Genomic DNA, 13,471 nt, shown 5'->3' with positions numbered 1-13,471 from the left:
CATAATTGTTGGAAGCGTAAATTGAAATCGTAATTGAAAATAAAATTCAATTAATCATCCAGCCTTACCCTAGCCCCTTACCCTAACCTTAACCAGCACAACTAAATGCCTAGACCCCAACCCTAAACTGAACCTAAACCTAATTCTAACCCAAAACCAAGTCTTAAACCTCACATTGCCCTTGGTCTGTCCTCACTTTGGGACACTTTGGGAACAGAAGGTCTGTTTTCACTTTTAAGGTAAAGCTCAGTGTGGTCTTCACGAACATAGACATACATGTACACACACGTAAGTACACACAAGTAAGTATGTACTACTAAAGGGGCTGGGTATTGTTTGAAAATACTTTGTAATGTACTAATCTTGTTACCTTGTTATTTTTATTATTTTGGTTCTGGGCATTTATTGGTGTGTTTTTATCATAGTAATATTAACAATAATATGGTGAAAATTTGGTTTTAAAAATAACATTTGCAGCACAACAGTCAGTAGTTTCAAAATTTATTGTTTTTCATTTTACTGTAATTACATTAAGCAAAATATGCAGTTCATGTGTTCATTTAATCTTACTGATGAGGAGAATTTCAGCGATTGTAACTTTCATTCATGTCACACAGAGAAACTAAGGTCAGTCATGAAGGTCACATGGTACTGTATATAATTTAAGAGTTGTCAAAGTCACATGAATTGCCTAAGTTATAAAAGAAGCTTCTTTGGATTCATAATATTCACACCTTAAATTTAGAATATGTAGAATATGCCGACAATACAACAATTTCTTGTTGCAAGTACTTAAAAGAACTTTGCTCACTTTTAATTGCCTCATTAGTGGTGATGCTCTTATTAATTTTCAGTAAAATGTTGTCTGACCTGAGATTACCTCTGTGACACCTGGGTGAGGCGCAGCTACCTGGTGAGTCAATCAACAATTCTAGGTAAGAGCTTATGTTATTATGATCCAAAATAACCTATTAACAGTAAGCACCAAAGTCTGGCACTTGTTCTATTATAATACAGCAGTCAGTGGTAATAACATACCTCAGTCAGTGCCATTACACCACCATCAGTTCTCTAAACACTCAGCCGGTTATCTTTAAGTGACCTCCCTCCATCTCTTCAGAGGCCGTGAACACAGTGTGGAGGTGAGTGATTAAAGGTGTCATTCCACCGGCTGACCTTGGGGGTCAAAGGAATTCTGGGTAAATTACCTTGCAGAAGGCTAGACCTATATCGAACGCCTCAGAATGAACCGCAAGGTTGATTGAAAAATGGATATTTGCATACAAGGCTCTGAGCAGGCAGAGGCTGGCTGAGCAGCAAACCCTGGCTCTCCGCTCGGGTAGAAGTGCAACGCAGGGAGGAAACGAGTCCTCATTAAGCAGAAAAGGATAATTTTCTGACGCTTAGAGTGCTCTGTCCCTCTACCTTGCTATACAACAGGGCTGAAACTAGTTTGAAAATATAACTGAAACCTAAGTAACTATAGAAACCTGTGCTGTGTGTTTCGAATGAACTGGGCTCTGCTCATAACTAATACATACGATGATAGATTGCTGATGAACTGTCTCATGAAGAGGAGGCGAGGGGGAGGGTGGGGGGCAGGGTTTTTGCTGACGAACAGCAAATTATTTTTTTTATAGATTTAAAGACCTCGCACACACAGCACGATGCAGGAATGCTAATGTCTCTGGCATTTTTGAGAATGCTGTTATCTTCCTGCCACTGCACATTAGCTAGAGATATGGTTTCCTTGGCACTAATTTACAACTATACAGCAGGCGCTGGAGGTTAGAATCAAAACTTAATGAAACCTTTAATTTGACCAAAAGTTCATTCCCGTTAGGGAAATTAAAGCCTGTTAATTAGGAATTACAACCTGTTTTATGAATTGCAAATGCCAAGTCACAAGTTGTTACAGATATTAGGAAATCGTGAAAATGCTAAACCTTCTTTTAGCAGATTGGATTTATGTTGACAGAAACGCGAGCCAGACAGCTTGATATAGTATTCCAATTTATATGACTCCTCCTCCTGATCAAACGAAAACGATAACGGCCAGAGATTCGATTATCAGTCTTTCTCTTTTTACAATCATGATCCATTATGTTTTCAACGGCACTCAGGGCTCCCTGGGAATAAACTTTTTGGTATTAGACCAATTTCCATAGAAGGAATCCATCTTCTGCAGTAGCTGTGTGTGTCAAACTTGCTTTTCCCATCATAAACAATGACCCCAGGCTGTATATATTCTCTTCACTACATCATTTAAGTCTTAACAACGTGCTCTCTTGTTGTTCTCCCTGCCACCATACCGTACGCCTATACTCCTTCTACATCTCCCTGTCATTTGCTATATGACAAATACCATATTCATTTCCTGTGCCTCCTCCTCTCTTAGGTTTCTGCCAATGTGACAGGCCTGTTCTTGGCCCTGTCATTGACTGTCACCTGTGACACAGGCTTCCATGAAAGACAGCGTGTTTCTTCCTTGCATCATGTGGTAAATGAGCGCCACTTCCATCTCTCTCTCTCCCCTCTCGATTCCTCTCCTCTCGCGCAAAAGCGTGTGCACACAGGCAATACACACACCTGCAGCTCCTTCTCTTCTCCTTCTTGCTGTAGATCCCGCCGCTGACAGGTGCTGGGAAGGATTTCAGAGTCCTGACACAGCGGCGACTCAAAAATCGGTGAGTGCGTTTGAGTATGTGCCGATAATACAGAAAGAGAGAGATGCTGAGTGAATGAGTAAGACTGAAAAGAGAGTGAAAGAGAACTATAGATAGTTAGATATGTAGATAGATAGATAATGTGAGGAGGAGAGTAAATGTTTGCTGTGTCTAAATCAGCAAGTAGAGCAGGTGCTGCAGGCCAGATCTCTACCTCCAGGCGGACTGATTTTGGTAATGAGAGAAGAACAAACAAGTCACCTCTAATAAACATGTTTTAGCGAGCCAAACAAATGCTTTTAAATGCTGCTGAACAAGCAGGACAAATAAATCCGCCAAATGTGATATTGTGAGCTTTCTCTTGTTGTATTGCCTTTCCAGTTGTTCTGTCCATTACTATTTGTTTTCTGCAAACACAACTCCTGATAATGAATATATGCGAGTAAAATTCTGCCATTGATGCAGCTGCTTATTCTGCAATTTTTCCCTGGTTTTCACAGCCGTGCCTCCAAGCTGCTTGTTACGATACAGTACGCATGAGCACCAGAAGAAAGGTTGAGGTCTTTAAAGATACTCCACTTCCTGACACACCATTAATATTCTCCATACAGACTCTTCCTCTCCTCTACATACGAATACCCTCCCTCCCCCTATCTCCACATCCACTCTCTGCCTTTACATCTCTGCACTGCCTTATATCTACCTCCTCCATCTCCTTTTTTGTTATGCTTCCCTCCCCCAGCCTTACGTTCTTCCTCTTCCTTTTGGTTATTTTTTTGTTGTAACTTTTCCTACCACTTTCTCTTCCTCTTCCTCCAGGGAAGTGACACAGAATCCCTTTAAGTGCTGTAAAAGCAAATCTATTTATCACAACCATCTATCTCTTACTGTATGTATACTTTATGCTATGCTGAAAGACACACTTGCATGCACAAACACACGGACTGCAGGGGAAGAAAAACACAGCTCCTCTTATGTGTACTTACAGGCTGAACTAGAAAGACAAGTGCATGTGCAGTGAACGAAAGGATTTCTAAATAATGACACAATATACTGTATGTGATTCACTCTCTCAGTAGCAATAGAGCGATAAATTAAAGGGAGGTAAATGGGCGGTAGTGCCCACTCTCCTCCCACGCACGGCAATGCGGTTGAGCGAAGCGGTCTTCTGGGACTTCCCATTGACTCCACACAAGGTGAGAACGGAGCAGGAACAGAAGGCTGAGCAAAAACACTTCAAACAGCACGGCAGCAAGACAGAGAGGGCTGCTGCTCCGCGAGGCAAACGCAACCAACAGAAAGGAAACACAGGCGCGAGGGAGAAACTGACCAAAAGAGACCAGAGAGGGCCAAGAGAAGGAGACAGAATCATTACTCTGCTTTCACCGACAATCAATCAAACAAAACATGTATGCATGCGTGCGCACACACTCACCCAGAGAGACAATGAGACATGAAAACACCTTAAATGCCACCTAATAGCAGCCAGACACACACGCAGAGTGAGAGAACACAGCAGGACATTGATATTCTATACACCCACACACAGCATGGTGAGGATCTGGGCTCGTCTTCCAGTTTTACACACGCTGGTCTAGACACAGTCCCATGCAGCATTACACAGTTTGTTACCATCAGAAAACACCATGTAAGTCATTTTCTGACACATACTGTACACACAAAGTAGATGTTGTGTAAGAGATGGTGGTTTTTAACACTATTACGGTCATGAGAACAACCACACACAGATGCCCTCTGTACATAACCCAAAGCAACAGAAAAGCAGCTGAACAAACCGAATAAATACCTTTACAAACAAAGCATTTTGCTGCCTATTGGCACATAGCCAGAGGAGGATTTGCACTGTTTTAACAGGAGAGCACGGTGAACAGGTAGACTAATGTCTCTGCTGTACATTTTTTTCTATAATCTAGTCATTAATAGATAAGTATTCAAAATTTAGCGATAACAAGCAGGGCGCCACCCCTTTTCGTCCCCCCTCAAATCATTCCCCCTGGCTGTAACAAATGCAAATAACAGACGGTACTGTAGAGCTGCCTCTCTTACCAACACTACACACGGATCGAAAGAGAGGAAAAGAGAGAGAGAGAAAAGGCAAGTAGAAGAGAAAAGGAACCCCCCTCCCACCCCCCCAATGCAAGTAATTCGAGATGAGTCACCTATTGTCCATTTAAATCAATGGAAGAGAACACCAGGTAGGAAAAAAAAAATGCATGTGTGTGAGTCGAGAGACATGATTATGCATGTGCCGTAGTTCATGTATTAACCATAACTGAATTTACACATCAAGGCGGCAAATGAATTCCAAATAGATTTTTGATGCAGACCAACACGAGACCTGATTAAATGATGAGGTTGAAGATATGGAAACATGGACGGGAAGAAAGAAGCGTGGCGCCACTGTCTGACTAAGTTTTACTCTGATTCACAGACTTTGTATTGTGTAATGGATTGTGCTGTACAGGTCAGATAACAGTAACAGTTACATGCTCTCTCCAAAAAAAAAAAAGTATTTCATTTCTTAACTCTATGTAGCTTCCCTCACCAGGCAGAGTATTTAAATATCTGCAAATGTAACATTTGAGCAGCACAGCCCTCCAGCTTCCTCACAAGTATTTTACTTTCATTTTTTTTTTTTTTTTGGCCAGTATGTAGCTTCCCGTCCAATCCACTTACATCACACTTTCAAGCTCTAAAGACTTTTGCTATCATATTTGTAATAGAACAGTTTCGCTTGAAGATGTACTGATTTAAATGTTCCCTCTAACAATATAAGAGGGATACATTAAGCCACTGGAGGTGGTGGCTGCTGCTGCTGCTGAAGGGTCAAATTACTTTTAGTCATTCTGGATGCACAGAGTACCAGAGAGGGATTTCAATTTTCTTCAAATATTCTCATTACAGAGATGACGGCTGCCAAAGGGTCTCAGACCTTCATATAATTACATCTTCAATAGGAAAAATCTCAATTATAACAGAATACCTAATTATCACGCTGCCCATATTGGAAATTGCCCTCATATGAAAGGAAAACTGGAGCTGTATCATCCACTAAGCTGTGAGGACAGTTTCCACTTCTCGTAACACCGCTGTTGTTAAGCACCCAAGAGCATTAGAGGGAAGACCTGTCACGGCTCAAGACCTGAAGGGAATGAACAGAGAACAAGATATGACAGAGCACAAACCTGTGTCCTCGCTCGCTGCCTTTTTTATGAAGGGACACTGATAACTCTGAGGGCGCCGGTCGCTGCAAAATACCACCTCAATTGCCATACCTCAGAAGAGGCCTTCTGCTTCAATAACAAAACAAATTATTTTGGCCAACTGCTGTGGCTGCCATATCGTTTTCCAGGCCATGTAGCGTAACAAGGCCCATTTCCCAAATAATCAAACTCTAGCCAGTGACCATCCACCTATCAACAGCTTTGATCTTTCTCCTACATGGCAGCCATTTCCATCATAGGAGCAATGTAATTTCCCAGTGGGTAACGGGCACTTCGGTGCAGACTCCCAGTGTAATGTACTGTGGAGCCACCATTCAGAAGTTGGAAAGCCCTCTTTGTAGAAAGCATTTGCATTCAAATCATTGAGTCTGAAATTGGTTCTACCTGTCTGGGATCAGGACTATCTCCTGTGGGTTCCAGCTGCCAGTTAAGTGCAGTTTTTATAATCTTGGAGCACAAGGAATGCTAATGGATTCTGATGGCATATGAGGAGCCTAACTATGTTTTTCTTTGGACTTCTAAGAAGAAAGTAGCACTCGCCCTCACCTGGGAAAGCTCTTAGATGAGTCCCATGGCACTTTCCCATCAGAGCCAATGAACAGGCTATAATGGCCCAGCAAACCTCACAATTCCTCACAATAATGAAGCTGAGAAGGCTTGAGGTGCCTCGGACGTCTAGAGGGACCAGAGAGGAATAAAGAAGAATGAACACCAAGATTGGGGGCTTTATTGTGACAGAGTAATAGTCAAAGTTTTCACAATTTCCCTTTGGTTCATATCTATTAAATTCCAGGTTGATTAAGTGCCTCCTCCAGAGGTTTTCTCTGCATCCCACCACCTTTTTAATTTAACTCACTGCACTGTAGAGTTAAATTAGTGTTTACCAAGAGCAACAGCCCAGAATGAACATTAATGTGTTTGTGCTCTTTTCTTTAGTTTTTGCAATTAATTTCATCTATGTTTGACTGTAATTGTGGAGATGTACCTAAAATAAAAACATCAATTCTTTGCCTTGGCTTGCTTTGAAATGGTACGCTGATGAACAGTGAGACATTTGGCAAAAACAAGTGTATACTGATGTTTGCACTTAATCTTTGAATATGTAAAGTGAACAGATCTAATGTACAGTTCAGCATTCTACTTTTATTTTTATCTTGCGGGGGAGCAACTTACAGTTTGTTTAGGTCTCTCAGACTTATTAAAACACATCTTTTTCTTTCATCTGCCTTTCTATCTGCCTCGTGTTTTTTTTAACCACTCTCCTCTCTGAGTCTGCTGCTGCTATACCAAGGCCTTGTTTAGTGTAGACATAGTTAAGGCCTCCACGGAGCATGAACCCTGGAGCAGTGACTGACAAGTCCATAATAATCAATTCTCAGGCATGCTGTTCCAAGGCAATACTTGATCTGGGCTTCCCGAGCCGAGCTCCATATATTTCATGGCAATTTACTGACACCGTGAAATCAAATTAAAAATGCATTTGGACATTGATCACCTGATGCACCCAGATTGATTGCTGCCCAGAAAGCAACCTTGTTGTGTTTTTGTTCGGCCAGGGTCCATTCACCTTCCCCTACCATATAAATGTATTGATCTCCACACCCACTCTTGGATCCATACAAACCATTAAACATCCTTTCAGTGTTTCTCCATCCATTTACGTGACTCATAGCAGATTCCAATGAGCTAAAAATGGCTAACACACCACTTACCACACCAATAAGTTTTGTGACACCAGTGCAGATCTGCAGCATAATGAAGCTAGGTGATAATGTCAAGTTAACTATCCATTTAACAGCGCAGTTCATCAACCTAATCTCCTTCATGTCTAAGCCAGATAAAGAATATAAAGCATTCAAATATTCACAAACAACTTGAATAATTGGAGAGGGAAATACTTAATTAGAGTTGTAGAAACATGTTTAATTCAAAAACGTATGAAAGGTCAATTTGCACTTTTCAATCAGTGTTATTCACATATTCTCATTTAACACAACTGCAACCAAGGAAAAAAAACGACACACTATCTAATGCTGTTTGAAGAGCATGTGCTGTACAATGAATGTGAAAGAACAAATTGAATACCAGTAAATAAGACACATTTGTATGCAAAATCGCCGAGACAGACCAGAGACGGAGCTGCAGGCGGACGGACGTGCATGTAATCAGGTAGCAAATCCGCTTGTGTCCTGTATGCTCCGTCTGTGCCATGATGCGCAGGGCTGAGGGGCAGGTGAATGGCGGGGGCTATTGTCTCTGAGCATTGGTCCACATGAATGACCCAGTCTGTGTCCACATTAGTACAGATCAACTCCCTTGGGTATCATCTCCTCAGAAAACAGCAGCTACAGCACATTCATCCAAATAACACAACTTCCATATCCGGTAAAACTCGCGCTCTCTTTCACCCTTCCTGACTTTTGGCCAACTCAATCAATCTTTCCCTCGCTTACTTCTCCTGCAAGACTGCTCTGCTTTCCACCTTTCCAGCGTGTTCTCCTTCCGATCTCTCCATTACGCCCACCTCTTTCTTTCTATAATATTCTTCACACTTTGCATCCTTCTCTTTTCCTCCATCTATCTTCGGATTTCTCCTTCTCCATCACCTCCTCCATCACTCACTCTTCATTTTACTCATTTCTCAGTAACGCCTCCCCCCACTGCAACGAAATATCTACAAACTTTTCCCTGTGGGGTGTCAGGGTTCTCCTCTTCCCCACAGGAAACCACCTCCAAGTCTAGCTGGGTCTCCACACACCCACACAGACCAACCTGGCAGTTAATGAGCCTGTTGAGTAAGACGGCACCTCGACTCAACATTGATCACCAGGCCTCAGTACCTGGAACTCTCAGAGAAGCTATTTGTCAAGGTGATAATTTATTTTGTAGCAACAGATATGGTGTGCCAGGGATTGGGTTGTTTTTTCTGCGTGTGGTTTAGGGGCCTGACAGACACCATTTCAGGTCCAAATCAGGGTCATAATGTGTAGTATGAGACACGCAGAGCTGTAATTCACCAAGAATCAGCTACAAACAGTGAAAGACAACTTTCATCTCGCTGGGCATGCAAAGGAATGGCGAAATAGCAAAGAGATGTGTGCCACATTTTCAAATTTCCTGCTATTCCTTCCCACGTCTGTGCAAAGGCTTTTTGCTCTGGCGTCCTGCTACGCTATGAGGATTCATAGATAGACTGCGTGACTTAGGGAAGGAGTGGGAGAGTGAATGAAAGCCACGCTGTTGTTTTGATCCTGCTGACATAGGGTGCCCAATTATGGAGATGCGGCCTGCCTAACCAGTGAGGCCAAACACCTGATGGGAGGAGGTGGCAGGAGCATGGGACGCTGCTTGTGGGTAGGCGAGGCTACCGCAGTGCACCGCTGCTCCCGCGTGCTCTCAAGATGTTCCACATCTCCCCCCTCTAATTGGCAGATGGCCTCAGATGCGAGATGATTTAATGGCCTGCGTGTGTGTTTTTTCCTGCCTCAGTCAGCCATTAGCAGGGACATCTGTAACGAGTTGGCCAGGCGCACTGCTGTGAGCGGAAGCTGAGAGCGACACTTTCTAATGGGGGGTAGTGTGGTCGTGACGGACTTGGGCGGTAATCAAAGCACTCTGAGCTATTTCTTTGGGTTATGATAATCGAGACATCTTGTTTTTAAATTGTCCAAGGCAGAGGAAAAAGCTATAATCGTCTGATGTTGTTTACCTCAGAAAAGAAGCAAAAATCAAACAGCACAGTATTACTGGGTATCAACTGTGTGACAATCCCCTTTTGACTTTCAATACACCAGAGCAAGACATTTCTAGCTGAGTGTTATCATAAAAAGCTATTTTCATGGCTTTGGCACAAACAGCTTGACTTCCAAGTGATCCCATTTCTTGCAGCTGTGCCGTAACCATCTGCGCTGAATGCTGCACTCAAGGGTAAAATATTTAGGCCTCAACCAGTGTTTGGCCCAAAAGGCCTCTGGTTTCTGGCTCTTTCTGGCTGCCTTCATTTCTTACAGCTCTCTCCTGAGCTTGTCTCTGTAACCAGAGCTGGATGAGAGAAGGAGCTGCATCGTTGAACAAGCGAGGCCTTCAGCTGGTTCTCTATGTAGACAGAGTGGTGGAGAAGTGGCCCGAAGCCGAAGGCCTTTAAAAGCTTGATGGCTATCAGTATTCTTGCCATAGGCTCTGAGGATTTGTCTGCTACCTGCAAACTGGGTCAGTTTTTGCATTATTTTAGAGATTTGTATCTCACTATGGAGAAAGGAGAGGTTGTGAACACACAGGCATGTGGACCCACCTGCACTTTGTCTCCCCCTCTCTCCCTCTCACACACACAGTATTCTGAATTCATTAATGTGTGCATATTTGTCATTTTACCACATAAATGTCAATTTAAGTCCACAAAATGTGCTAACACTGTAATGAATGGCTACACTGAGCAACCATACTCATGCTGTGAAAATCATTTTAGACATACAGCAGCATACTGCGGAAAGACTAATTAAAATTGATAAATAGGACTAATGGTGATTAAGACACGCAGGAACCTGTGCACTTTTACAGCGCTTAAATGCAAGTAAGTCCCGCTTAATATACTTCTTCTCTATTCATGTCACACTGACGGGATTAACTGCAGTCATAAATCTAAAACAGTTTTGAATGTGACTCTGCCATTCACTCATAAACATTAATGAGGAACTGGCAGTGTCGCACCACCTTTCCATCAGTTTTTACAGCAGTTTTTGCACTGTTTGACTTGAGGAAACCTTCAAATATTTGAATGAACCCGCATCCATATGCATTCAAACAACTTTCATACAATTTCTAATTCTAATCATCTACTGTATGTGTACTCTAAGCTGAGAGCTTGGGAGGTGAATGAGGGACCAAGAGCAGATGGGGGGGCGGTAATGAGATGCAGAAAAAAAAAGGGAATTGAGGGGGACAGGCCGGCTGGTGAGACACAGTAGAAAAATAAGGGAGGGAAGAAAATAAGCAAGTATGAGATAGAGAGAGGCGATAGGAGAGACCCGCGTCTGAGGTGAATACAAATGGACAGAGGAAGAACACAGATAGAGGAGGAGGAGGAGGAGGAGAGGAGTGGGGGGCAAAGAGGGAGGTTGTGTGAGGAGAGGAGATAAAAGAATGTGAGAAAGATGGATTCACTGTTGGCTAATGAGAAGACAAAGGCAGTAGAATCCACATCGATCTCTGCCCCACAGCAAGCTGGCTTTATAGCTCACAGGTAGAGAGACTGGGGAAGCTTACTTGAGGTAAGCAACCTTACTGCTGTAGGAGGAACCAGAGTCCAAGGATAGATTCAGACGTGTGTGTGTGTGTGTGTGTTTGTGTGAGTGAGTGCATACATTACAGGTAATATATGTGTGTGTGTGTGTGTGTGTGTGTGTGTGTGTGTGTGTGTGGCAGGCATACTTATTATTAGTTAGAGCTGTGTATGTGAATTATGTATCTGTGCTGCATGACGGGCAGGTAGGATGATCGACAGCACAAAACTGTAAGCATGGTGAATAAAAAAAGATGACTGCTTAAATGAGTCATTATTGTTCAGCTGTAGATGCACTAAATGTGAGATAGAAATCAAATATTTATAGGAACCACTCTCTGCATGCAGGGTGGAAAGATGTCGAAACAGTTTGCCTGTGCAGATGCATTATTCAAACTGATTAAATGACCGGAAAAAGAAAGAAATATGAGGCTCAAAATTATTCAAGAGAGGAAAAGATGCAATATTTAATGGGACAGTTGTTGACTATTATAGACAATCAGGTGATGTCTTATCTAAAATAGGGGGGGAAACTGTCTTATTGGTAGTTATTTAATGTAGGTATTTCAATGGTGTTTCACAGGCTTCATGCTGTAACTAGAAGAGACATAACTGCAGAGGACGATCACAGTCTTGTAAACAAGTTACCAGCACAGGTGCACATCAGCAAAGAGGAACACAAGTTAATTTGTACTTAACACGGACAAGGCTGCGTTACGGCTGCAGAAAGCCACTTACAGTAGGTTTGAGCTGTTCCAGTACACCGCATGCCGGTCGCTGGCTCTCGACAGGTGCAAGTTTGTAAGCGCCAGCGTGATGAGGCTGAGAGAAAATAACGTTGCGAGAGCCATAATCCCTCCGGTGCTCGTCCAACCCTGGTTCCCCTCTCTTCCTTCTGCGTCCCCGCTCCTTCTTGTCCCAGGCGACTGTGTCGTTCACAACATCCCAGCAGGTCAAAAACGCCTTTTCAAGTTCCCAGTTACCTTAACAACGGGTTGAATCAGGGTGACTTGTGAGTGCTTACGTGTTCTTCAACTCCAATCCCATCGCGACGAGACCCATTTGGGCATCTCCACTTCTTTTTCGGTGAAGCTGCGCACTTTCTACTCACTCCTTCTTTTTGTTTAGCAATTCTGCTTTCATTAAAAGAGGAACAGATATTACTAATGATAAGGCAAGAGAGGTTAACACATTCAGAGGTGACAGCTGAGGTCGGTGTTTATTGTTCTTTGCGCAGCTTTAAAGTCGCATCCAAGCCGCTGGATCTCCGTTGAAAGGTTTGTGTACCTGCCGCTCCTCTCATCATCATCATCATCAGCACCAGCACCAGCAGCAGCAGCAGCAGCCACACGCTGCACACACAACGCTACAAACCCGCCCTCTGATGGCAGAGATGCGCTCACATGTCCGTCTATCCTGCTGCCCCGCCCCCTCACAGCATCCACAGTGTTTATGTGTGTGTGTGTGTGTGTGTGTGTGTGTGTGTTTTTTTTTTTTTAGGTTCAAGATGATAATTAGGAGTAGGTTTATTTTAGGATAAAAATTACAATTAAGGTTTGTTTGAGTTTAGAGTGAAGGTAGGGATTAAGACTACAGTAGGTTTAGCTGTAGGCAGACACTAACAAACCATCACAGATGTTATGTGCAACACGGGTCACATCACAGATAGGTCTATTTCACACTAGAAAACTTTTACAATCCTCATCTTCTGTGAAATTATGATATCAGTTAAGTACAGGGGCATACTATTCAAATTTCTGTCCACAACCAGATTTCAGATGTAAAAATGGCAACCAAATTACCAGAACAAAACGTTGGCATTGTATGTTTCTGCAAACCACAGACACGTTAAATGTTCACGTTTCAATGTTGGCCATTATCAGTTGAATAATGATGTTTTATGATGTGACAACACTGTGGTTAAGGTCTGGTTAGGTTTAGGCACAAAAAACCATTTGGTTAGGGTTAGGGAAAGATCATGGTTTGGGTTAAAAAAAAAAAACTGTTGCAAATGTCCTGACGTCTCGCCAAAAACACCTGGTTTTGTGGGTTGAAACAGGAAGCAGGCATTGGTTTCGAGGTGGTCTCAAACCTTGCTTTCTGCTGATTTCCAACTTTCTTTTAACAAACTTACTAACCATCCACCGACCCCTCCTCCTTCTAAAAAGACAGTCAGCTCATATAGATCTCATGTGAAGTACGTCACTTTAGAAATGTTGATATGATACATATTGTTGAAATGTTAATTGGCTACATATTACACATGTTGAAACGTAGATATT

At 42.6% G+C, this 13,471-nt stretch overlaps 1 protein-coding gene across 1 annotated transcript in view; it reads right to left on the bottom strand.

Moving 5' to 3' along the window:
* Positions 1-12,720, bottom strand: part of efna3a (ephrin-A3a) — a 62,211-nt gene extending 49,491 nt beyond the window's left edge. Inside the window, exon 1 of the mRNA XM_044336716.1 lies at positions 11,928-12,720. Within this exon, the coding sequence (XP_044192651.1) occupies positions 11,928-12,040 (113 nt within the window). The 5' untranslated portion in view covers positions 12,041-12,720. The remainder of the gene's footprint in view (positions 1-11,927) is intronic.
* Positions 12,721-13,471: the final 751 nt, after the last annotated feature.

The sequence above is a fragment of the Thunnus albacares genome, chromosome 19 (genome assembly GCF_914725855.1).
Source record: "Thunnus albacares chromosome 19, fThuAlb1.1, whole genome shotgun sequence".
NCBI classification, from domain to species: Eukaryota; Metazoa; Chordata; class Actinopteri; order Scombriformes; family Scombridae; genus Thunnus; species Thunnus albacares.
This window is presented reverse-complemented; position numbering and strand designations above follow the sequence as displayed.